Source organism: Trachemys scripta, chromosome 21, assembly GCF_013100865.1.
Source record: "Trachemys scripta elegans isolate TJP31775 chromosome 21, CAS_Tse_1.0, whole genome shotgun sequence".
Classification (NCBI taxonomy): Eukaryota; Metazoa; Chordata; order Testudines; family Emydidae; genus Trachemys; species Trachemys scripta.
Genome location: NC_048318.1, coordinates 13351249 through 13378075, shown reverse-complemented (window position 1 = coordinate 13378075; position 26827 = coordinate 13351249). Strand labels below are relative to the sequence as shown.

Here is a 26827-nt window from a genome sequence, read left to right as displayed (position 1 = left end):
CATGAAGCTCTTGCCATGGTCAGTGTTTCCAATGGGGCATGTAGGCCCAACATGAGGGACCTTGTAGGCTGGATCAGAGGCATTGGTTGCTGATGAATGCTGAATTTATCACCCCAAAGAGATGGTTTAAATCAGGAATTCTCAACCTTTTTCTGAGCCCCTCCCCCCCAACTATGCTATAAAACCTCCATAGTTCACGTGTGCCACAACCACTGTTTTTCTGCATATAAAATCCAGGGCCCGCTTTAGGGGGTAGCAAGCAGGGTAATTGCCCGGGGCCCCACACCTTGCCCTTTCCTACTTCATTCAGTCCTACCTAGCTTCAATCTCTCTTTGCCTGACCTGTCACTCCCCTCTCCCAATCAACCCCACCACCTCTTTCTGGACATCCAATCCCTTTTTTAAAACTGTAGGAGTCTAGAACATCTGATAGCAGAGGGGCTCCTTGGCCTATGAAAGTATATGCTGCTGCTGCTACTACTTCTAGTTGATGGGAGGTGTGGCCTTCTACAGTCTGCCACTGAGGGGAGCATTGCTGGGATTCTAGACACCACTAGGCACATTGGGAGGCGAGCAATTTAAGGCCTGACAATGCCTGGCCCTAAAAGAGGATTGCATGTATTTTCTACTTCCATTAGTCAGAATTCCACCCTCTGAGACAGCTAATGTATACAAAAGCATGCTAATAATAGTTCTACTTGGGGTATAATATGCTGTCACCCAGACCTTTTACTCTTTGAGTTTAGCTTTTCATTATCTTTTTTGCACTATTATGACACTTGAATTTATCTATTCAATTAATGTTGTTATGCTGCAAAAACCCAGTAAATTAGAGATTAAAATAATCTAACTTGAGGTTCATGTGAAATATTGCCTAATAGTTGCTCTAAATCAGGGAATTTGCCTTGGAACATTTTATATATTTTTGGTAGCAAAAGCATCGATCTGCCTTTTTCCTACTTTTATCGATGCTAACCCTTACCGTATCTGTCTGAAACAAATTATTCAGCAAGTTAGACTTTATGTTTACAACAGAAAGCTTCATTTGCACAGCCCTTCTTGTACAGCACACGGTAACATCAATATTGGTTCAAATGTACAGGCTAAAATAAAACTTCAAAATAATGTTCATGGAAAAACTGCAACCAAGAGAACAGCCTTTCTGTAGATGGTTTTGCTACCTATGATTCACTTCTTGTTGTGCTTCAAACAAGGTGATCCAAATACTTTACACAAACACTTTTACAGTGACCTGTGCGATCTCAAATAAAATACTCAGGAACTATTCAAAGGCCATTTCAGCAACTGTCCAAAAGTATCAAATGTGGAGCACATGTGCCCTCTAGTGGACTACTGTCCTATGTATATTATAAATAGGGCCCTACCAAATTCAAAGTCCATTTTGGTCAATTTAATTATTTCAGCTATTTAAATCTGAAATGTCATGGTGTTATAATTGTAGGGCTCTGACCCAAAAAGTACTTGGGTGGGGTCACAAGGTTATTGTAGAGGGGATTGTGATATTGCTACCCTTACTTCTGCGCTGCTGCTGGCGGGGCGCTGCCTTTAGAGCTGGGCACCCAGCCAACAGCAACCGCTCTCTGGCTGCCCAGCTCTGAAGTCAGTGCAGAAGTAAAGGTTGCAATACTGCGACCTCCCTAAAATAACCTTGTAACCCCCCTGCAACTCCCTTTTGGGTCAGGACCCCCAATTTGAGAAACACTGGTCTCCCTGTGATATCTGTATAGTATAGGGTAAAAGCACACAAAAAAGACGAGATTTCACAGGGGAAGGCCAGATTTCACAGTCCGTGATGTGTTTTTCATGGCCATGAATTTGGTAGGACACTAATTATAACACCTAGGGTGATCTATTAAATTTTAAGTGTCAAAAGAGATCTGACAGTTGTCTGTGCAAAAAGATAAAATTAGGTGCAGGAGAAGTCTGTCCAAAGAGATAATGCACTTGGTAGGCTCAGTAGTCCACTAATCCCACACTCTCATTTAATAGCTATTAACAGATTCAAGCAAGACAATGAAGAAACTAAAAGCACCTACCTGTGAAGATAAAGTCAGAAGACAGGCACCTCTCCTGTGCTTTGCAGAGCCGGTTGAATCCCTATTTGAGGCAGGGCAGAACAAGAATGTCTTAGGGACCGTCAAACAGACTGCATCCTGTAAAAGGTGAAAGCTCCATTGCTGTGGTCTTAGCAGGGCAACATTAGAACTGTTCTATCCCCATATTTCAGGTCTTAACACTGGTGCTCCAATGAAATCTTCACCTTCATTACTGAACTCCTCTCCTAGAAATCAGATTATGGATGTTTCAAGGACTGATGGGCAGTCTGGGCTAGGCTCCCCTAACTGATCATCATACTAGAGCATTCACTTACTAGGTCACATGCGAGTGTTTCCGGGAAAGCTCTGGTGAGTACAGTAGTGCACTATATAGTCACAGCAGTGCTCTAGAGAGAAAAGTTAGTTCATTGCCACCAGTTTTTGTTGCTGACTTCTTCCAGCAGAAGCAATGCAGAACCATTTGGGAATTCTAAGGTGCGCCCTCACAGCCTGAAGAAACCAAGCTATTTGTGGTCTCAAATCTGCCAAAAGTTGCAATAGCTTATGGTACATTGAGTCACAGTGGTGAAATAACAGCAAGCTGAAATATTGTTAATATTTAAAGTGGAAGATTAGACATGGACCTGCAGTTCCTTTGTTCTAATCCTAGTTCCCCCAATGAGTTGTATAGCCTTGGGCAAGTTATATAACCCCTGTCCATCTTCCCAATGTGCAAGTTGAGGACAAGGCACAGTGCCCAGGCAGTGAGGATATATGGATGGTTAAGTGCTAAATTATCTATAGCCAAACTTGCTGGAGAATTGGGATAAAAAGCATTGGAACTGTATTTCTAAATTGTTAGGAAGTAATATTGATAGGTATACACTTGAGGGAGAAAGTTCTGTGTGGGGCATTATTCCTAGCAAGAAGACAACCTATGTGCCCTCTCCAAACTATAAGAAAGTACCTGGGCTCCTGCCTATACCTCAAGCCAAAGAGGAACAGAACTAGACAACTGGGTTAGAGGTGCCCACGTGTCTGATGTTTTGACAGTTGAGATGACACACCCTTTTCTTAACTGAATCACACTTTCACGCAACTGAAAATGGTGACAGTGAAGAACAAAATAGACGTATTTTTGCAATTAAACATGATTACAAAAAAAAGACCAATGCAGTTTTGGGCTGTTTACAGGGAAAGACCCTGTCACAGGACAGGAAACTAATCATGCTCCACCAGGCCCTGACGCAACCATGTCTGAATCCTGGCATTATTGTATACTCTTGTAGGCACCGCATTACCAGAGAGCATGTCTTCAAAAAAAGAAAGAACTAAATATGTATAACTTGACTAAGGGGAAGGACATAGCCTTACAATTAAAGGATGGAAATAACAATGGGGAGGCATTTTTAGTGTGGCACAGCAGTGTATGTGTAGGAGTGATGGGATGAAAGTAAAAGATTTCCCCCCCCTAATATTCAGCCTTATCAGAGCAATGTATTAGGCTATGGAACAGTCTCCTCCCAAAAGCAATGGAAGTGCAATTTCATGATGCTTAAAACAAGACTGAAATAAAGCTTTAGAAAATGTGCTGTATGAAACAATCTTGCATTGGCTTCTAGGAGAGGGACTGGATGATTCCCATCTAGCTTCTATAATCTAATAGTTCTTAACTTGGCTATTCTGTGCATGTGAAATGGTTTGGAGCAGATTTTATTTACACAACATTTGTATACTTTCATTAATCATACGTGTGAAGGTGAGAAGGTTTTTCTGGTTTCATTTTCAGGTTCATTGGTGCCTGCCCTTTTCCAAAGGCCCAAAGGTGATCTCAAACTCTCCTGACTGCAAGAAAGCACATTTTTTAATAATAAGCTTTTGCCTCTGTCCGACACGAAGCAGCTATGAGAGGAGTGCATGTATATCACATCTGTTAAGAAGTTTCCTTGATGAGGTTTATCTCTGATACAAGCACCTTTCCAGTTTCAAAGCAGTCTCAAACTTAAAGGAATAGGGAACACTGGGTATTTCAGCACTTAAACATTTAACTTGTTCTCGCAACAACAGCATGAAAGACCTCCACAGATGAAATGCTAGATAGGGGTTGACAAATTCAAGGAGACTTGTTCTTGTCAGTAACTGTCATCGCCATAGTCAACATTTTGATTTCAGAACGAGGAAAGAACACAGATCAAGTATTATTCAGTCCCATTACAGATAAAGAAGTGAACCTTGGGAGCTTTAATAGGCAAAACTTTTCCAAATTAGTTTACTAAAATTAACCATTTACAACCATATTTCAGCCTCTAAATACCTGGCCTGACCTTCAGAGGTGCTCGAACACGCGTGGCAGGCTTTCACTGACTTCAACGAGAGCTGCAGGTGGTCAGCACCTCTAACAACAAGGGCACTCATTTAGTTACCAAAATATGGATGTAAGAGGTTACACACCTAAGTTTGAATATTTTGCTTGAGCTTTTTGCTCTCGTTTCTTGTTTTTCCAAGGACTCAGAGATGCTTATAGCCTGCCTAAAAACAGACTAGAACAAGATTTGAAGGATAAAAATAAATACACATACACAGCTGCTTACTCAAATGCACTAATTAATGTAATGAATCCCAGGAAGCTAGCCAGCACCAGTCAGTGGATACCCCTTTCCTAGTGCCAATCAACAGCTATTGCCTAGCATTATCCCCACTGGTAACCAGCTGGCAGGTTATCATTTCCTTGGTAGGCAGTGGCCATTTTCTGGCAAGGACTGCTCTCAGAGGCTTGAACTTGCACCACTAAAGTCAATGGCAGGCCACCAAATCCTGGTTGGTAGGCACTCTCCCAGACTGCCAGGTATCCAAGACAGGCCCTATGTCTCTATCAACCCAACCTGTAATACTTATGAACAGACAAACAGCTATAGCAACTTACAAATATTTTAATGTTTGCAATGAATATGATGGGTGGCATACAGCTCCAGAGCTGGCTCCCTGAATGTTTATATCGGCAGATTCAACTCACAGCAACGTCCTGCACTCACTTCTGTTGTTGTTTCACTCCCATATAAACACCTTCTGCCAAAGCCTTTGACGCATTTGTGTTTCCTGGTGGCTTCTGCGAACTGGTTTTGCTTCAATCTCATGATTTATTTATTTATTTATTTTTTTAAGTGCAACAGGAAAAAATAAATGTTGCATGAACTCTCTGTCAGTAGCTACTGACATTTCAGATGCTTCAGAGCCAGTCTTGTTTGGCTGCAGAACGTAGCGCATGAGTTATTTAGATTTCCTCTTATGACCAGAGAGACTCACCCGTGGAGCAGTATATGTCTGCATCTACCTCTCTTCCTGACTTGTTTCACTCACGGTGTCACTCTCCCTCCCCTGCCTGATTTCTAATCAGAGAGAAAACGGATGGATCGATAACCTGAAGGCTAGAGGCTCCTTAGAGGCTTCTTAGTGGAAGCAGAGTTTAAAGCAGGTGTGGTTTTCCCAATTAGGTGAAATTATTCTGAAGTGTTTTGGCTTTAGTGATCACACAATGGCCTCTGTGCTGCTCCATCCTACTTGTTTTGTACAGTTCTGTATTATAGCCAATATGCCTTTAGATAAAGCTCTTCTATGCCAGAAAACTGGCATTTGATTGTCACATTGCATCTTCTGCAGAGTATGGTGTACACATATAAAAAATGGGATTTTTTTTTTTTTTTTATTATTGAATCTCACCAGACCAATGAAAGCCTCTCCCTGGGACACTGGTGCAGACTCTTAATTAGGAATGCTCCTCTGAGAAATCAACAGTTGCAGGGAAACCCTTGGCAAGTGCAGACTATTAAATAGCTCTCACCTAAGAGACACTGAAAAGGGCAGGCGGGAGCTCTATTTTAGACTAGAGCCTAACTACATCCACTGGCCATCACTTTGTGGATTATGGTAAGTGGTACTTCCTGCCTGCTCTATAGTCCAGATTCTTCTGTGTTTAGAAGTCAGGAACTTGATTAAGCAAAGCTCCTGTGGCAGAGAGCAGGACACTGAAATCTATGGATGGAAAGTGCTGTATGAGAGCTAGGTGGTATTATTACCACCAGTATAGAAGGGCAGGCCTTGGCTTTAATGGAATTTATATATTTTTTTTAATTAAATTTTGAAAAGGATGAACAAAAGCCAAATAAATAAGCAGCATCACTTGCTGTACTCAGTGTCGGGCACCAAAAGTGCTCAACCAAACCACATACTGAGTCAAATACTCTTCCAAATCCTTATGTAACAGCTTATCTTCAATAAGCTTCCAAGATGTTCTAAAGGTCTGTGTGGACAAGAGAATTAAAATATTAAGTAATTATCTGGCCCCCATTACCATCGTTTCTGAGCAGCTCATCATCTTTAATGTATTTATCCTCACAACACCCCTGTGAGGTAGGGCAGTGCTATTATCCCCATTATACAGATGGGGAATGGAGCGAAAGAGAAGCTGAGTAACATGCCCATGGTCAGACTGTGGCAGAGTACAGAACTGAACCCAGGTGTCCCAGGATAGTGTCCTAAACACTGGACCAGCCTTCCTCTCCTTTAAAATAGACACCAAGTATCTGGCACTCTGCTATTCAACACTCCCAGTTCATTTTCAGACCAGTGAGATATGTTCAGGCAAAATCCCAGTTTTAGGAAACAAGCCCTGTTTGAGAGCAACTCCAGAATCAGACCGGAATTAGTGTAAGTGTAGACAATACAAAATGCAGTGGGATCTCTCAGGAACTGGACACATTCAACAGGAGAACATAAAAACAAGCATGTTAACCTTCCATGACGGGACATCAGAGCATGCAGGAACAGATAGATCACAACTGTCTAATCCCAGACTGGTGCAGCCAGCTCTGGATAAACTTGGACAAGAATGGACATAACAGTTCCCAGCAAGCTGCTATACATTTCAGAATCCAACCCAATGAACATATTCACAGCAGAAGTGTTATTAGCAGGACGAAACGGGTACAAGAATTCTGTAAACAGGTTCTAGAAGACACATTGCTGTTTGTCAAGACCACATTTCCTCCTTCCACCGCCACAGAATTTACCTCAAAATCTACCCCTTGCTGCAAAATTGTGAGCCACAACCCAAGCGTACACTTAAAAAGAATGTCTCAAGCTCTGAGGGTGGTGTGCAAAAAACTTTCCAAATGTGAACCAAATGCAAATCAATGCAAGGTTATCTGCCTGAGTTTGCGGACAGCCTGAAGCAAAAGCTTAGGCGTGAACTGTCCCTCAATTCATTTCAATGGGGTATTAACCTTATATGTTAATGATGCAAATTTCAGTGTCAACATTAATATATTTCACAGATGATCCTCATTTTTGCATCCAGTTAGTGTGCTTATCTCACAAACCCAAGCTTCCTCCCACACCTTCCTAAATGCCTATGCAGCCACAATAACCTCCAGCTTCCTCCTGCCAGCTCAAAAAGATTAGCTAGGCATTCAAAACCAAAACCAAAAACCCCACTACACATTCTGCATCATACAGAGCATGAAATGTAAGGCCAGCATAAAATAAATGGCATTTAATATTCAAAAGCTAAGGGAAACCTGCCATAAGTGTATTCATTTTTGTACCTAGTTAAATACGAATCTCCATTTTTACACTTATCTGAAGCGGACACCGGAGCTCCAGTCTGCTGCACTGTGCAGTGCAGGAACCTTGCCACATGATTTATATCAAGCTTCCCGTAGAGCACACAAAGCCGTGATTACCATAATCCAAACATTCAAAGGACTGCATACAAACAAGCAAAACACAGGCATTAGAAAGCTCTATTGATCATCAAGATAATAGTAAACCCCAAGTCATCAGTGCTGCTCTCTCCTGAGTTCAGATTCTGATTCCACTCCTCCCCGCCACATCTCGCTTAAGAGCTTGTCAGCATCCCAGAACAGATACAGCTAGGCTTGCTGTACTGGATAGGTTAGCATGGTAAAGCTTCGTGGGGATAAATTAGCTTGTGTTTGGGAAATGCCTCTCTCTTGGCTTACCATAGGTGGGTGAGGTAATATCTTTTATTGGGACAACACCTGGTGGTGAGTGACACAAGCTTCGAGCCACACAGCTCACGCTTGTGCAGCAGAACTTGCATCAGGACTGAAACTAGCTTGTTGCCATTATGGAGTAAGTCAGATTTAACTGTGTCAGTTGTCGGATACATAGGAAATGAGAGTACTTCCTTGGTCACTTTTTGATTCATAGCTTCCTCATCACAATCCCTCAATTGCCTTTTCAATGCGTGACAAGGGGCTCTTTGGTAGTATTAAAGTACAAAGTCACAGGCATCCAGTTCTCAAAGAATACATGGCCATTGGCAGATCCACAGAGTTTGCACGTTGTCCATCTTGGTTTTGGTCTTTTCTAGGAAAGTTTTGTGGTGTTCAAACTCATTTCAGGTGGCTCAAGGCAACTCTGGGCACCTCTCCATGCAATCAGGAGCCAGACAAGTACAGTATAAAGAAATTGCCAGTCACACACTTATTTCAGTCTCCTTTCCACATTGTCTGCGATATCTGACATTATCCTCTCAGATAGAAAAGAGACTAAATGGGATAAAATACTGGAGAGAAGGGGCAAGAAAGATGCCCAGACCAATGCTCACCTTCATTTCCAATATATAATCCTGAATCTTTGATCGGAGGGCTGTCTTAAATCTTGTATTGTGCTTCAAAAGGCTTAACTAAGATAGATTCAGTTCATCTCACAGCCCATGTCCTAGACTTCACATGGTAACAAAAGCCTCATACTTGTGTATCAACAGCTCAAAAATTAATTGTAATCTTAATGCATTCACTAGTCGATAAAGCAGGAACTTAATTCAACCACAGAGCTGCCGGCACATCCCTTACAATCACACTGTTGCTCCAATCTAAATACTTGTGGGTTATTGGGGATTTAGATACAAACTCCAGCGGAGGGTCACTTGCGTAGATGTTTGGCAGCTTCCTTCATACCATCTCCATGGCTTGGGTGTACTCTGCACTTCTCCTAGCTGGCTTAGAAACTCTATTAAATGTGCTACAAATAAAGAGAAACAAACAGCGATAAGGATAAGAAACTGAGTGTGGAAACACCTCTCCCACCAACCCAGGATTCAAACAAACAGTGAATTTGTTCCCATAAGTAATAGGCATTGTTTCACCTCACTCACATGCTCCCAGCTTTCAGTATCAGACTGGCTAATTCTGGTTTCACCTGAGTTCATATTTAGTTATATACCAACATGCAACATTAGCATAACTAGAAAGAGGTCTTGGGTCAGATTCTCAGTTACAATACAGCCAAGTAACGGAGCATTAAAATGAGCGTAACTGTAACTTATGTCCACTTTAAGGCTCCTTTATACAGCCATGGTTATGTAAGTGGGCTTCAGCGAAAATGAGAATCCAGTCTTCAATCTCTGATGGGAGGAACTATCATTGATCACCTACCAATGAACATGTAAAAGATGCATTCTACACTAAGTTGCAAAAGGTACTCAATTAGGTCCATGCTTATGTTGTCATTCTGGTTATGGATGATACCAATGCCCAAGTGGGTAATGACAACTTGGGATACAAGTATTGCATGTGCAAATACGTCACTGAGGGGCAGATGGACAACGGTGAAAGATTTACTTAGCTGTGTAATATGTATAACCTGTGCACCTGGGGTTCACTTTTCCCTCATCGCAGGAAACACAAACTAACATGGAAGTCAAATGAATGAATTACTGAGAAGCAACTGAAACACACTGCTGCTGGATACACAAAACAAGCGCTGATATAGGAAGCAACTACTATCTTGTCACCGGAACAGAATAAAGCTAAAAAGACAGGCTAAGAAGAAAAGAAATGGAATTTGATGTGAAGAAACTGTCTGATCTGGAACAGAGGGTCCTGTGGCACCTTTAAGACTAACAGAAGTATTGGGAGCATAAGCATCTGAAGAAGTGAGGTTCTTACCCACGAAAGCTTATGCTCCCAATACTTCTGTTAGTCTTAAAGGTGCCACAGGACTCTCAGTTGCTTTTTACAGATTCAGACTAAAACGGCTACCCCTCTGATACCTGTCTGATCTGGGAATCAGGAGAGACTTTAAATCTAGCTCTCCAACAGATTCCAACAATGGTGAGTAATGAATGATGATAAAAGGAACAATGGCCTTGCTTCAGAGATGTATGCTGGGAAACTGCCATAACTTCACTTGGACCAAGAGGATCAATCGAGGAAAGAAGAGCAGATACAGCCACTCACTTGAAAATTGACTGAAAAAAGTAAAGGCTTAAAAAAAGAGGCAAGGACAGATGACATGACAAAAAGAACACATGCGGAATGGGGATCTGTAGAGAAAGATAAAGAAGTAAAGAAAATTATATTGGAAAGGTAAGAGAATGGCTTGACAAAAAAAAGCGAGAGAAGCATCTGTGAGAGGCCACTTAGAAACCATTCCAGGTGTGCAAGCAGTGATCATCCTGGTTCCAGAGTCACAATGGTTCATAAGAGTCAAAGATGGAAGATTGTTAACAACAGAAGCAAAACAAATGGAATGATGGCGAGAACATTTGAATGAAATACTCAGCCAACCCCAGCCAATCACTCCAATCAATGCATGTGTAGAAGAAAGTGAAGAATTAAATCTCTCTCTGCTAGAAATTTCAGAAGCAGAAATAGAGGAAGCAATTAAGCAGCTTAAAAACGGCAAAACTCCTGGTCAAGATAAGATCACTGCTGACATGCTTCAAGTGGGGAGGAAGTGGTACTACATGAAATACATAAACTTTTAAAAATAATTTAGGAGAAGGAATTCTGCCCAGAGAAGTGGAAGAAAGATGTGATCTGTAAATTACCAAAGCAGGAAACCAACAACTGGTGAGGAATAACACCGCTTTAAGTACACAGAAGAGTGTTGTCTAGTGTACTACTGAATGGAATCAAACTGGTCACAGATGAAAAACTGCATGCTAAGCACGCAGGCTTTAGACCAAAAAGACCACAAAGGCTTTAGACCACATCTTTACTTTGAGATGAATGATTAAGAAAGGGCTTGCTTACCAGAGAAGATTAGTCTTAAACATAATCAATTTCACCAAAGTTTTCACTGCATTCAGAGTCACTGTGGAAGATCTTGTGACAATATGAGCCTCCTAGATAGCATGACCGGCTAAGATGCTGTATATGAAGGTTCAGGAAGGACAGGAGGTGAAGAGACGAACTGGTTTGATACCACCACTGGGGTGCGACAGAGATACATCTTATCACCTGTCCTCTTCTGCATTTGATAGATTATGCAATGTGAAAAGCAAAAAAGGAAGACATAATATAGGAATTATATGGAATAGAGGAAAATTTGCAACAGCTCAACTTTCCATATGACATTGTTCTGCTGGACACACATGAAGGGGCTATGAAAAAGACTACTACCAATGTCAAACGTGAGGCTGCCAAAGCAGAATTAAGAATCAGCCAAAAGAAAACGGAAGTCATTACCACTGAAAGAGGAGTGAGCAATGATGATGCATAACTGAGTGATTGATAGTGAAGAATATGGCATCATTAATGAGTCTTTACATCTTGGAAGCAGAACTAGTACTGATGGTCTATTCCATAAGGAGTTGGAAGCAAGAACTAGAAACGCAAATGAAGCTTTCCGAGGCTGGCAAACATCTGGGGAAAAAAAGGAGATTCCCACAAGAACCAATAGAAAGCTATGCAATGCCATTGTGATACCCACATTGTTATATGCTTCTAAAACTTGGCAGATGCTAGAAACTCATAACAGAAAACTTAATGCATAGCATCAGAAATGCCCGCAAAGAATTTTTGGAATCCGCTGGGGGATAAACTAACCAACACGGATGTGTTACAAAGGACTGACCAGCAGACTGTAGAGACAATGATTTGAGAAAGAAGGCTGAAGTGGTTTGGACATGTATGGATGTCAAAAAACCGTATTCCTAGCCAACCCTTGATTGGATACCACTTGGTGGAAGACAGAAAAGAGATGGACAACAAATGACATAAGAAAATCATGCAGAAAGATGCCACTGTCATGGAGCCAGACTATAATGGAGCAAGAAACATGCCATTAGACAGATGGAGGTGGAAAGACTGGATTGTCTCAGTGTCACAAGGCATGAGAGCATCTAATAAAATAATAGATGCCATACATACAGATAACTTTAAAATGAAAGTGACCATGTCATGGCTGCAGCCCTCTTTTCTTGACCACATGAAATTCTATTGGACCAAACGGCTACTTGTGGATATTAAATGTTAAGTTTATACTCTAAATTAATGTCAAAGATCATAAAATTGTGACGACTGATCCTTCATTATGTCTACGCAGGGCTGGCTCCAGGCACTGGCTTAGCAAGCAGTTGCTTAGGGCGGCCAAGGGGAAGTGGCGGCACGTCCGACTCTTCGGCAACAGGTCCCTCGGACCCTCTCGGAGTGAAGGACCTGCCGCCGAATTGCCGCCGAAGAAGAAAGCAGCGCGGCTGAGCTGCTGCCGATCGCGACTTCTTTTTTTTTCCTCCGCTTGGGGCGGCAAAAACCCTGGGGCTGGCCCTGTGTCTAGGTAGGAGGCAGAGGACAAATTCAGAATCAGTAGATAGTCTAACCAGAAGAGAGATGTTGGTGGAACAACTTCAACATGAGGTCAGCGTATGATTGAAGATGTGAGAGTAGGGAAACTTCGTATTAATAATCAGTATAGAAAGGGAAAGGAAAGGGAATACAACCGGTACAAAGCAGATTTGGAGGAATTCAGAAATCCATTAACTAAGGTGTGATGAGAGGAAGTATTAAAATTCACAGTGCAGAAAAAGGCTGGGAAATCTTAAGGCACCAAATTAAGGTACAGAAGCTACAATTCGTCCAACCCCCTTCAAAAAATGCAGGGAAACAAGCAGCGTCCAATGTGGTTTCATGAAGAGCGTCTCAAAAACTAAGTTTTAAAAAAGTAGATCAACATCATTCCCGCTCAACTGAGAGGCAAATCCATGATCTATGCACTACCTTATCCTGACATTACTTCTAATCAGATGTTGGGGTAGCGGACGTCCCTGGGGCAATGAGTCAACAGAGCTTTTATTGTAACTGATGATAGTGATATGTTACTTGACACTTCAAAATGATATTTTTAATCCAGTAACATTCACTCACCTTTTTTAATAATCCCATCCGTGCTGAGATTAGCAACATGTCATCAGTCTGCGGTCAGAGGAGCCATTTATCCATCTTCATAGCATCCAGTACAGCTCACGAGCATGAGAGGGGGGTGGGGAAAAATCTACAATCCATCAGTCAGTAATTGGCTATTTACTCTATAATAAAGTAACCAATATTTAACTTGTCACTGAGGCATATTAGCATAACTCTGGAGAGCAAAACCAACATAGAAGCCCATCAGATTGCAGCAACTTCTGAGGCTATTTAAAAATACTTTGCAATGGCCCTTTCCCTCCTACACACCACTGAGAAGGTGCTGCTTGTGTCACTGCTTTGCCATTCTCTTGCCAGGAGAATAAGTGAGGCAAAATGATCAGTCATACAACACCCACACATCTGCTGAGATTTTTGAAATCGTTTGTCTATTTGGTTCTTTTAATAAAAATTATTAAATAAATAGAGATCATTTAATGAGATCATTTAAAGTCTCTGAGAAACCCTGCATGGCGAGTGGGACTAGGAAGGAGGGAAAGGACCATGGGCTACACTGCCAATCCCTAATGAAGCGCCTGACTGGCAACACTACAAACCAGCTGGTGAGGGAATCTATGTAACTAAAACATGGTTTGAGATGGAAACAAATGACCAACCTGTCACCATTCTCCAGTGCAGCTAGGAGAAAGCAAGGATGGCCTGCGTACGACTTAAAAACATCCATGTGGATGAGGTCCGTTAACAAAACAAAAGAATTTGGAACTTGGACTGATTTTTAGTTGCAAAGACGTAGAAATATTTTCATGTCCAGAGCTCAGAAAATATTGTAGTTCCAACAGAAAAAAAGAACCAAGACCAAGACAGATCATTCCCAGTATTGAACAGGGGTTTGAAGCAAGGCAAGCTAAATACATTCTGTTGTGTTCAACTCTTCAAATAACATAGCCTTTAAAAAAAATGAATGAGCACAGAGGTGATCTGAAACCACTATGCACTGCCACACACATAATTTTTGTGTTACCGTTAAATATGATGTGTGGGGGACTACTCGTGTTTTTATTTGCTACGTCACCCACATCCAAGTGTTTCCAGTTTCCTTAATATCCATAGATTTCGTTTTCCACCCAGGCCGACTCCTTGCTTTGTCCCATCCGATCATTGCACAGCTCATAGATCTCATTGGTCACAAAGCCACTTTCAGTACTAGCCAATGTCAAAAAACCGCTCTCTGTAGCATTCACAGCCACGTTGTCGTAATCTCCGGAGAAGTTGTCAGACGTGTGGTCTCCGGAAGGGGTTCGGAAGGAAGAATTCTTAATATCTGGCCTGGTCCCAGCCAGATCTGCCTCCATTTGTTTTTTAATTACATTGTAAATCTCCAAATTGGGACTGTTCTTCCTATGGGGGGAGATCCAGGCATCTTGTTCCTTTGGACTCGCCTCCATGTGCTCTCGTTTCCTTAAGTGAGAAAGAGGAGACACTGAATTTCTTGTCTGTTCTTTTTCATAAGCACAGTCCGACATTGCATCTCTCTAACAAGAGGCCTAATGACAGCATTTCTGGAAAACGGCCATTAATAGCCTAGATTCAGAACTATGTACTTTAATTATTAGTTGTAGTTGGACACGTGAATGCAACAACATTACTGGCGTTGTCATGCCATACCATTTCACTATTGTACTACGCTTGTGCGATATACTAATCCGGACTTCAAATTCAGGGAGCAACAGAGAACGAGATCTCTGAGGAATCAGCTTCCAGCCCTCACAAAATGGTATCCTATTCTGGATCCACACCTGTCCTACCAACAGGCAGGAGGACTGCTGCCCATATTAACCCATCTGGTGCCCATAGGTATTACAGCAACTGGGTGCTGGCCAGGGTGCTGAAGTGTTTGTGCTGTAATTATTCATCCTCTCATTCCTCCAAAACAAACAAACAAACAAAAAAAATGTAGGAAGTCTCTAGTGGTCTGATCTGGCAATGGGCCTGAATGCCACATATTCCTCCTCCAGAGTGTTTAAATGATCTCAGACTTGTATAACAGCAGCTTCATTCATGTTTATAGAGCCATTTAAGAGCCATGAATAATAGGAGCTATACAAACTACTGCTCCCTCCTCTGTCTCCCTTTCCCGCTCCCGACTTTGCTCCTTCTATCATGCCGCCCTTACACTTGGAACAATCTCCCAGTTAGTGTTTGGCAAGCACTCTCCTTCTCCTCCTCCCTTCTGCTTTTGCTCCAAAGCCAATATCTTTTCACTGTGTCAGTAGACAAATATTTGAAACAGGGTCTTTTGGGGTGAATTGACTTTATTGCTGGTGAAATGTCAGAGTTCCAGCTGCACCATCGGCAGTGTTACTGCACGTTTTGCCCACACTTGCATCTTGACAACTTCCATCTACCCTGACTTGCAAGGATCATCTCTGGGGCTAAAAAGGAAGTTTGGTCTCCAGGGTTCATTCACTCCTTAGCATCTGCTGAAAGTGCCAACATGAGTACTAATTATACTGTTTTTGGTCATGTGATCTCACCTGTCCACTAGGAAGATGGCATTTTACATAGGCCAAACAAACACGCAGATGGTAACTTTAATTCACTACCAACTTGGCCCTACATTCAAACTAGTGAACTAAAGACCCCTGCTTCTAAACAAAGAATAGCTTGGCATCAACTCTTAGAGGGCAGGGGCTGAGTCAATACAATTACAGTACAAGTTATACTATTACATACATTAGGCCTCTTGTGTCGCCAGTTATTACTTCAATACTAGAGTAGCTGTTCTCATCTCATTCAAGAATGCAGCTGAGACAACAGTAGGGGTCTTTTTTGAAGTCCTGAAACTAGTTTCTAAAAAAGTTTTAATTTAAACACAGTCCTAATCGTGATTTAAAGGTAAGCAATGCTGATGGTAGAGTTAGATTGTTTGCATGTATAGGAAAGTGAGGAGGAGAGCTGGGAAAACAAAAGGTTAGAAGGACAAAACGTTAGAAAACTTGAGCCAACATTATTTGGTATTTATGGAGGGGAGTTCCCAATCAGTCAGTTTTGCATTACATCTTCTTTTCCCTTTTAATAAATCTAACACTTCAAATCAATCACCTTATTTTATGCTATTCCACAATTATTGTATGTCACACAATTAATAAAATAGCATAACATGGTTTATTAAAGAACTTACTCTACACAAAGTCTGTCACCTTCAACATGCACATACTGCTTTTTAGAAATGTACTAGACAGGACATATATACTCAAATTCTCTCTAGTGCATTTTATGGGGTTCAGTTGAAAATTCTGAAACTAATTAATCCTGGAGCTAAAGGGTTCTTCAGCGTGATGAGATACAAAGGTTCCCTCTTTGCACAATTATGCCACTTGCCTCTTTGCAAAAAGCCAAAAACAGAAGATGGCTGTAACGACCACCAGGAGAAGGAGCAGAGGGATGCTGGGAATTAAGATGTAGACAAGACTCAAAACAGGTTCTGGGGGAGAAAAATATGAAATTCCAACTGTTATCCATTTTAAAATTTATTTTGCATGCACAAATTATTCCCGTGAAAGGTAGTACTGCCAAATAATAATAATAATAAAAGGTTTCCTTCAGTCCTATTTGTAATGTATTAGCAGCTACCCCACTCTCAATGCCAACACGTCAAGTACAGAATAATCCTCTAGCCTAGCTCAGCAGATCAGACCAAACTGTGCTCTTGAATCTCCTAGTTTGGGGCTCTATATATAGTAACCCTAATTTTCCCATCCTCCATGGATGGTGGAATATAGGAATTCCCTGACTGGATCAAACTAGTGGATACTGGACTAGAAGGACCAATCTCCAATCATGGCCAGTATAATAAATCCCTCAGGACGAGGATGTGGGATAATCTGCATTTCAGTAGGATCTGTCTGACAAAATATAAGAAATGGCAGGATCTAAACAAAAAAATGTAACTTTCCTAACGTTTATTTGACATTTTCTCAATCTATTCATGTGAAAGTAATAATGGAAAAAGCTAATGAGATGTGTTGTCTTTTGAAAGTCTTATAAACAACCATCATAAGGATTTTAAGTGGGAATTATTTAATGACTGAGTGGTACATTTCCTCCTCCCTATCTTCATTAGATTTCTTTCCTCACACAGATAAAGGCATGGGGACTATGCAAGTCCCTTTATCTATACAAGGAAAAAAGTCAGTGTGGTAACAACAAGTTAATGTCTTTGACATTTCAAATGTGCATCACTGAAATGCAAGACCATTAATTCGAGGTAGCGTTTTCACATCTGATCATTTGATAGCCAAAACAACCAATTTAGTTTTGTAATTGTAAAGATTCAAAGCAAAACTATCAAACATGAGTACCTACATTTAGGCTTCTAAATTCATAGACAGTCAGAGAACAAGATCTGTCTACACAGCAAGAGCTGTGCCTACCCGAGCAGGCTTGAATGCAGCTATTGCAAGTAACAATAGCAGTGAAGACAGCACAGCATGGGCTTCAGAGCCAAGTATGTACCCAGGGTCCATGAGGGGCTTGTATGACCTCCGCTGAAGCTCACTCTGTGCTGTCTGCACTGCTACTGTTACCCACGCTAGCTGGATTCAAGCTAGCTCAAGCCGGCTGGTTTGTGCATGCTTTTGCTGTGTATGCATACCATGAGAGGCTCAATATTCAGAAAAAAAGAACAGGAGTACTTGTGGCACCTTAGAGACTAACAAATTTATTAGAGCATAAGCTTTCATGGATGCATCCAAAGAAGTGGGCTGTAGTCCACGAAAGCTTATGCTCTAATAAATTTGTTAGTCTCTAAGGTGCCACAAGTACTCCTGTTCTTTTTGTGGATACAGACTAACACGGCTGCTACTCTGAAACCTGTCAATATTCAGAGGTGCTGAGCAATTGCAACCACACTGAGGCCAGTGGAAGCAGCAGGTCTGCATAGCGGCAGAGGGTAATGGCTAGCTGTTGTATGTGCTCTGTACCTTTGGGTTCTTTAACGGTTTCATTGGCATCTTCCTTAATGCGTTCTTCTGGGAATGTTGGCTTCCAGGACCCCGTGACAACATCTGGGGGGGAAAAGTGACTGGTTAATATTAATAGATATGGGTTAAACATTGAATGAACTCCAGAGAGTAATTAAAAATGAGACAAAAATAAGGGATTTAGGACACTGCCAGATACACAGTGTGTTTTGATCTCATTCTCTTTTGCTCAGAGCTCCATAACATAGTGGTGGACTCCAGATTGGGCAGCAAGACCACGTCAGACCTGGTTGCTGGACCTTGGGTTTGAGATAAACAGAAGGGAATGCTAACTGAGGGGCAACTTCTTTGGTCAATTTTAATTACTTCAGGTAAATGTAAAGATCCTCTAGGAATATTTTTACCAAAAATTACCATATCAGCAAATCAAACACTTGTCTGTAACTCACCCACTTGGGAGTTCTCTTCTGGGACAGCAGTTGGTTTTTCTAAAAGAAAGAAGCACAAACTAAATTTCCTTATGCATTTGACCATGTCAAATACATATAGTGAGAGAAGCTGGCATTCGCCCTCACAACAGCATCCTCCCTCTCCCCTTTAGGACCCATTTCAGATTCTGAACTTTTTAAAAAGACTTTTTAAAAAGGAGAGCTTCCAAGCCAGTCGGTTCATACATTTTGCAAAGTACCTAGCCAGGGACATTCAGTACAGCAGCCCAGATCCTCAAAGGTATTAGGTTCCTAACTTCCATTGTGTTCAGTGGAAATTAGGAGCCTAAATACCCTTTGAGAACTGGGAAGTGTCCCATCTGTTCACAGGACTTTTATCCATTTAAATGCATGTCTGCCTTCTACCAATTGTTTCCCAGCACAGGTGATACATGGTTTGCCTCTAACTAGCCAGACGTGTGACACCTGACTAGTAATACACCCCCCTGTGGATTAGAGTACAATCATTTTTACATGATACAGAGTAACTCATTACCAAGAGAATATTTGCAAATGAAGTTATTTTTCATGTTGCATCTGTCATCATTCCACTGAAACATATAGGAACCTCCGACACCTGCCGGGGCAGAGGGCTGGTGGTACATCACAACGCAGATCTCACTCCCGCAGGAAGGCTCATCTGTATACCAATTCCTAGAAAAATAAACCAACCACCACATCAGGCGATGCATTTCCCCTGATATTGCAGAAGCTCAGACTTGGAATATAGCACAGGATTCCAAACATCAGTGACAACAGAACTAATGCTGAACACGATTCAACTTGTATCCTCTCATCAGCTAGATGCACACGGTGCTCCCACTAATTCAGTTATCAGTAGTTTATTTTCACATTTTTGTTTTTTCCGATTTTCACAAGATGGCGGTCTCATGGAGAAACTCTTGACAATAAATCCCATTTACAGAAAAATGAAAAGAAGTTTGATCTCAACCTAATTTCTAAGTCTTTTGTGCACATTACAAACAGTATTTCCTATTCGGAAGACTCACAGAACTGGAAGATAAGGGATTCCATATTGGGGCTGTCAAAGGACCTTACGGAAGTTAGGTACCCAATTCCCATTGGATTTAAATGAGGGTTTACCACCTCACCCCCTTCATCTCCTTTGAGGTGAACTCTGACTTACTTTACTTATTTTCAGGTTAAAAATAACCTACATTCACTGGTCTCAAACTCCATTGCCTGCAACCATTTATCCATTTTATAAGATAATGAAAAATGTTTAAGGGAAATCTGCTTTGCTCTAGGCAGAAGTGTACTAAAATGAAAGGAACTGCCTTACAGGTGATGTTTTTTCCAGTAAGAGCAAAACATTACCACTGGAAAATGCACGGACCTTTCTAAGAAGAATATAGGAAATATTTCCTTACTATTTAACACTGTCATATATCAATTATAAATAATTCTAGCTATACCAGAATATTTCAAAAGGGAAACTATCAGATAAATGTCCAACCAATCTTGTAATCATTATAAGATATTCTTTTTACATACATTTATACTGCATGCGATTTTGCTCTTTGGATTGTGAGTCTCTTTACAAAGAAAAAGCTCAGATCCAATAAAAATGGTAAATTTACGTGGGATGTATTTTTTTCCTCTTTTAAAATAGTATTACTCATTAGCATCTTTGGCCAGATCCTTTGGTACAAATTGGCATGGCTCCCTCAATGGAAGTCAACTGAGCTATGCCCATTTGTAACAGCAGGGAATCTGGCCCCATACCTCCATAACCAACTTTCCCAGTATTTGGACCACAGGGGAAAATATTATGCTATTGCACTTAAGTGTCCTAGAAAACAGCACTAAAAGCAGATGCATCTCATCCAGCCTTACTTATGGTTGAGCATCTTATTAGTGTTCCACAACCCTAACTGTCCTTAAAACATAAAGAGAGAACCATTTCTTGGAGATTTGTTATAGGCTGTTATCTAAGCTACCTATCTGATAGAGTCCCAAAGAGTGTGATCTCAAATCCTGATTTGCTTTCCCTTCCCTAAGTGATGAGGATGCATGGCAAACTGAGAAAAGCTGAGAGATTCAGAAGTGAGGTTCAGACTTCACTTTTAAATTGTGCCATTGAGACGTGGGGGAAGCAAAAGCTCAAGCAATGGGGCAGAGGTGAACAGCTTGTCTTGGATAATTCCGGAGGAAGGAAATGTTATATTAAGCAAGTTTTCCATGATGCCAGAAGACACTTTCCGATTTCATGAGCAACTAATATTTTTCCCAGCACATCCGTAACAGGTTGTGTGTAACTCAGTGTAGAATAAGTAAGCACATCAGATAACCTACTCCTCAAAGCATTTAATAGACTACATTTCAAAGTGCGTTTTCCTGATGCTAAGTGCTGATACATATTTTTCTTTTTGGGGTCTAAATTCAGATCAGAAGATGGCAGAGAATTTGCCCTTTTAGTAGCTCCCCCAAACACTGCCCAGACCTTATGACCTATATGTTGTCTCTTGACCAGTAGTTCCTCACAAGTGTTCGCATGTAATGGTTGATTTTCCTGTCATCTGGTTTCAATGTTACCTAAACTGTGAGTATCTTTCTCCACTATTCACCTCATTTCTTCAATCTCAAAGGAGTTATACAATGCACTCCTCTCTGCTTGCTGGAAAAGATCAACATCTGCTTTTCCTCCACTCTGTAAACAAACTCATCATAAGAAGTAGGGAAGGAAGAGCAATACCTTTTTCTTACTGTGGCTTCCAAAGCATAGCTCTTACAGAAACAGATTATTTCAGTGCATATCTCCTAGTAAGAAGAGCTCAAATTAAGACATTGCCATATATATTTAAGTGTTGTCAAAATATTTAATTACACTTGGGCTATTGAATGAAATAGATGGGTTCTATCACAGTAAATGCTGTAAAATGTGCAGGATAATTAGTGAATTGCATCCATGCTTTGATTTTTTTTTTTTAATAACTTTAATTAAAGATTCAATAGGAACTGCACCGTTGGCAAAATTAGAACCAGCAAATTTACTGCAATGTTGGCATGTTGTTGCAAAGACTATCATTAATCTGGCAGCATTTGGAGTATATGTTACTCTATTACTACCTCAGGCAAATACGAACTTTGTAAGGATGAGTTCTCATTTAAGATTTGCTGTTCACCTAGAAAACTGTGACTTAAGATCAGAATCAAAAGAGGACTAAGCAAGACTTGAGGCTACACACATTTTTGGTTCAAACATATTTGGAAGATGTTAATGTATCAAAACCATCTCCTGCAAAACTCATACTCCTTGGAAGTCTCCTCTCCACAATCTTATAAGGGAATAATTACAGTGAGCATTATGGTTCCACTTGCCATGAGACAAGAGATCTATCAGGTAGTGCAAAGATAAACTCAATGCAATTCTCAAGCTCCATCCTCCCTCAAAAGGATAAGAGTTATTCCTGCTGCAGTCAACGAGAGTAAGTCCTATCACTGAGGAGGAAAAAAGGAGTCCTGAAGTTTAGGGAATTTCATTTCAAAACATCAGTTTACCCTGTATTGTATACATTTTAGCAGGGGTGGCTCCAGGCACCAGCGCAGCAAGCGGGTGCCTGGGGCGGCAAGCCGTGGAGGGCGGCCTGCCAGTCCCTGTGAGGGCGGCAGTCAGTCTGCCTTTGGCAGTGTGCCTGTGGGAGGTCTGCCGGTCCCGCAGATTTGGCGGCAATTCGGTGGCGGGTATGCCGAAGCTGCAGGACCGGCGGACCTCCCGCAGGCATGCCGCCGAATCGGCGTGACCAGCGGACCGCCCGCAGGCGCGCCACCAAAAGCCGCCTGACTGCCATGCTTGGGCCGGCAAAACACATAGACGTCAAGTATCAGAGGGGTAGCCGTGTTAGTCTGAATCTGTAAAAAGTAACAGAGGGTGCTATGGCACCTTTAAGACTAACAGAAGTATTGGGAGCATAAGCTTTCGTGGGTAAGAACCTCACTTCTTCAGATGCAAGTAACTGAAATCTCCAGAGGCAGGTATAAATCAGTATGGAGAGAACGAGGTTAGTTCAATCAGGGAAGGTGAGGTGCTCTGCTAGCAGTTGAGGTGTGAACACCAAGGGAGGAGAAACTGCTTCTGTAGTTGGATAGCCATTCACAGTCTTTGTTTAATCCTGATCTGATGGTGTCAAATTTGCAAATGAACTGGAGCTCAGCAGTTTCTCTTTGGAGTCTGGTCCTGAAGTTTTTTTTGCTGTAAGATGGCCACCTTTACATCTGCTATTGTGTGGCCAGGGAGGTTGAAGTGTTCTCCTACAGGTTTTTGTATATTGCCATTCCTGATATCTGACTAGTGTCACTTCACCTGCCTCTGAAGATTTCCATTACACATACTTAATACACATATAGCTGCCCCTGCATTTTAGCCAGGACTTTAAAACTATAGATTTCTAACATTTTATCTTCAGGTACCTACCGAAATTTGGATGTACTGCCATCAGACCATGAATACAGGCCCTGACATTCTGTGCTATTGTCCACGTCTTCCTCTTTTCTCCTAAGTCCTATCCAAAAATCTCCATCTGAAGCCAAGAGACTCTTAATCAATTTTTCAATCAGTCTCTGTTCTGATCCTGATTCAATACTGACTAAATGCCCACCATCTCTTCTGCATGTCTGGTGCGCTTCTTCAAAGTTGATCCTGCGCAAAGCATCATGAAAGTAAATGATTTTGTAGCACGGTCGCTGAGTTCCACCCCGGCAAACTGTCTGCCCTACAGAAATAGAAATAAGCCAATTACAGAGACTGCATGCATTAGCTGCTGATGATTAGTACAAAGAGTAAGCAAATACCGTTAATACTTGTTGAATTTTGCATTGTGTGGCAGTTTATATAAACCAACTCCAAATAGGCAAAAGAAATAAATACTAATTTTTATATGACTGAGGAATTATTGAGCACTGTCTACCTTTTCTTGTTTCATACACTAGTTCAGACTGACCTCTGCAGCACTGTTTTCTCAGTTCCTGGGATCCACAGCCCCACCAAGAGTTCTCTGCAATGAAGAAACCTCAGCAATTCCTTGCAGAGGGGGAGAAGATTCCCACACTAGAATGTTGTGCCAGAGAACCAATGGATATGTCTAACATTGTAAGAGAGAGAGATGCTGCACTAGGATTCAACCATGCTCTTTTGTAATAATTTAACTGGCTAGAAACTCACTCAGATCCCGAGATGTGCTTACAGGTCCAGAAACAAAAATTATTTACCACTTGGGAGGTGCATAATAGCTTCATGGAACTCACTGCAGTTAATCAGGATATGCTTTCCAGAGCATAATGTTCCAGACTTCTAAAGAAGTAAACAATGACTGTTTGCAGCCATGAGCCAAGCTCTCTCATATGCATGTAACAGCCTGGCTTATTTTGAGCATAAAACAAAGAAAGTGAACATCAAGGAGAATAAACACACTTACTATAAAAAATACGGACTGGAATGCTTTATAACCAAACATTCCCAATATTTAAATTGTTGAAACAAATAGCTTTGAAAATAAATATTTACCATGTAAGAATATGCAACATACATTTAGTTTAGCAACTTGTGAATCTACAGTAGAAAAACAACAGTTAACAGATATTATGTAGTCATAAATAAGTATGATTTAAGGATAGAATGTTACAAACTTCTGCATTGTAAATCAATGCTCCTAAAAAAAAGTGTGGTGATGTATGCTTGTCCTTTTGTGTTTCTACACCTTTTTCCAAGGCCACTGGTGCAACAGGAATTTAAATCTATTCTGTTTTGGAGATTTAAATCCACTCACTTGCATATTTGGAATTACAGTGACTGCTAAAATTTGTCAAAGAAATTAAAACAAGGGATGCAGTAAAAGCATCATTTAAAATGTGTCTTTAGGTAAACCCTGTATTTTCCATTAATAGTTTTACAGACAGGCAGCGCTGGTGAAAAAGAAGCGATACTCTACCAGCCCTGAGGACCAGGTCCGCTGCTGTGGAGAGTGGTAAAAGCAAAACGGAGCGGCAGAGAGAGAGCTTCAGTTATGAACTACAAGGTTTCTTTTTGATATGCCAAGCAAGTATTTTCACAAACCGGCAGAACATCTGTGTCTTATCAACCAAACTTGCCTTTTCTTTTAGCGAAGGAAAAATTTAATGTAGTTCACTTTCCAGGCGCCACTGCAAGTTAACTGTCCAAATAATGATATCACTGTAGGGTATGTTATTGATTAGGCAACAGAGAACAATTGTATGCACAGTTCTAGCCAATGTAGCATGAGACTCTGTTTTCCCCCCCAAAACTTATTCACGAAGGTGATAAAAATTCCCCACCTTTTCACAACAAAGCCTACTGACTTCAATAGGCACAGGGCCAAAGCGTGCAGGTCATGGGGCTGCCACTAGTCCAGTCTCCACGCCAGCCACTGTGTTCTGTCCCCATTTCCAGGCCAGCACATGGGAGGCGATCAGACAGCTCTCAGCTTCGGTACACTGAGCTCACTGCACATATCAGGGATTCCTGCAGCATCCCTTCATTTCCCCTCACAAGCTCCCTGTGTGTCATTCTATACCCATCCACTGTGGAGTTTCTTGCACTTTTCTCTAAAACATCAGCTCTCATCTAGTATGGCAATTCCTGAACACACATATAATGCAATATAGACACGTATCAATAAAGACCAAAAATTTACTAGGCCCCATCCCAAGATGATATGCTATTTTTATTGCTTACACATTCTGGAAAGTCTGAAAATTATCCACCTTCCTGTCATAGAATCATAGGACTGGAAGGGACCTCGAGAGGTCATCTAGTCCAGTCCCCTGCACTCATAGCAGGACTATGTATTATGTTCTATCCCAAAAAGGGATTTTGCAAGATAGAAATGAGAAAATACACAGTCTTTTGAAAATTCATCTGGGGACGACAAATATAACTGGGGAGAGTGGGTCTGCTGCATTTAAAATCCTCCGGGGAGAGGGGGAGCAGCAAGATACCCAGGAGACTGGAGGGGGAACACTCTAATAACTGAGGAGAATCACTATGCGGAACAGTGTCCAGGGGTAGGAATCACTGTCTGTCCCAGGCTGGCTGTACCTCTGAAGCAGAGAACCTTGCAGGGACCACACCATGCTCTGGATGTTAGTTGCAAAGTAGCCACAGGCATTTCCCTTCCCACTTGGCTTAAAGGAGGAAAATCGCTGGCTCTACGCTCTCCCGCCCCAGCCCTGCCGCTGTTGCAGCAGCGTGGGCACAGAGCCCTGGACCGCTCGGCCCCAGACCTGCAGGGCGATGGGCAACGTTTGGGCTCTCAGCCCCCCTGCACCCACTGGGAAGCGAGTCCTGGCCACGCTCAGCGCCCTAGCCTCGGAACAGGCTAACTTTCCTTGGAAAAATCCCCAGTACTGGGGGTCCCTGCGCCCCTTCCCCCGCACCTCTCCTCTGGGGCTCCCTGCTCCCGCCTCGCCCGTATCCCGGGGCTCCCTGCGCCCCCTCCCCTGGGGCTCCCTGCACCCCCCTGTATCCCTCCCCTGGGACTCCCCACTCCTGCCTCGCCACCCCTCGGGGCTCACTGCTCTCCTCTCGCCCGTATCCCGGGGCTCCCTGCGCCCCCTGTATCCCTCCCCTGGGGCTCCCCGCTCCCCCGGGGCTCCTTGCGCCCCCTCGGCCGCCCCTCGGCCCCACTCACCGCTCAGCAGCCGGGACGCTCCCACGCAGCCCAGCACCGCGGCGCACATGGCCGCGGCCACCAGCGCCTGCCCCAGTCCCATGGCCGCGGGCGCCGCGCTCCCGGAGCCGCATCTCCCGCCTGAGCCGAGCGGTCGCTCCGGGACCGGGCTGGGCTAGAGGGAGGGAGGGAGGGAGCGGGGCGGAGCCGGCCCCGCCTCCCCGGCCACGGGCCTGACCCCCGCCCGGCCACGGGCCCAAGCCGGCAGGGCTACCTCGGCTTCGCTGTGCAGCCCCCAGACCCTCACCCCCCGCCCCACTACACACCCCCTGCCTCTCTACACACCCCGCGCCCCTCCCACATGCACCCCTACAACCTCCACCCCGCCCCCTTACACCCCTGAAACCTCCACCCCGCCCCCCCACACTGTACACCCCGCCCCTTGACACCCCTGCAACCTCCACCCTGCCCCCAGACACCCCT

The 26827-nt window shown here is 42.5% G+C and overlaps 1 protein-coding gene across 1 annotated transcript; it reads right to left on the bottom strand.

The window, feature by feature from the left end:
* Positions 1–5216: 5216 nt before the first annotated feature.
* Positions 5217–26447, bottom strand: LAYN (layilin). The gene is made up of 9 exons (XM_034754692.1): positions 26366–26447; positions 23134–23431; positions 19195–19352; positions 18660–18698; positions 18211–18294; positions 16610–16712; positions 13885–14686; positions 13229–13389; positions 5217–9101 (listed from the first exon to the last, which is right to left on the bottom strand). Exons 1-7 carry the CDS (start codon positions 26445–26447, stop codon positions 14326–14328), a joined length of 1125 nt encoding a protein of 374 aa, XP_034610583.1. The 3' UTR covers positions 5217–9101; positions 13229–13389; positions 13885–14325.
* Between the last annotated feature and the right edge of the window lie 380 nt (positions 26448–26827).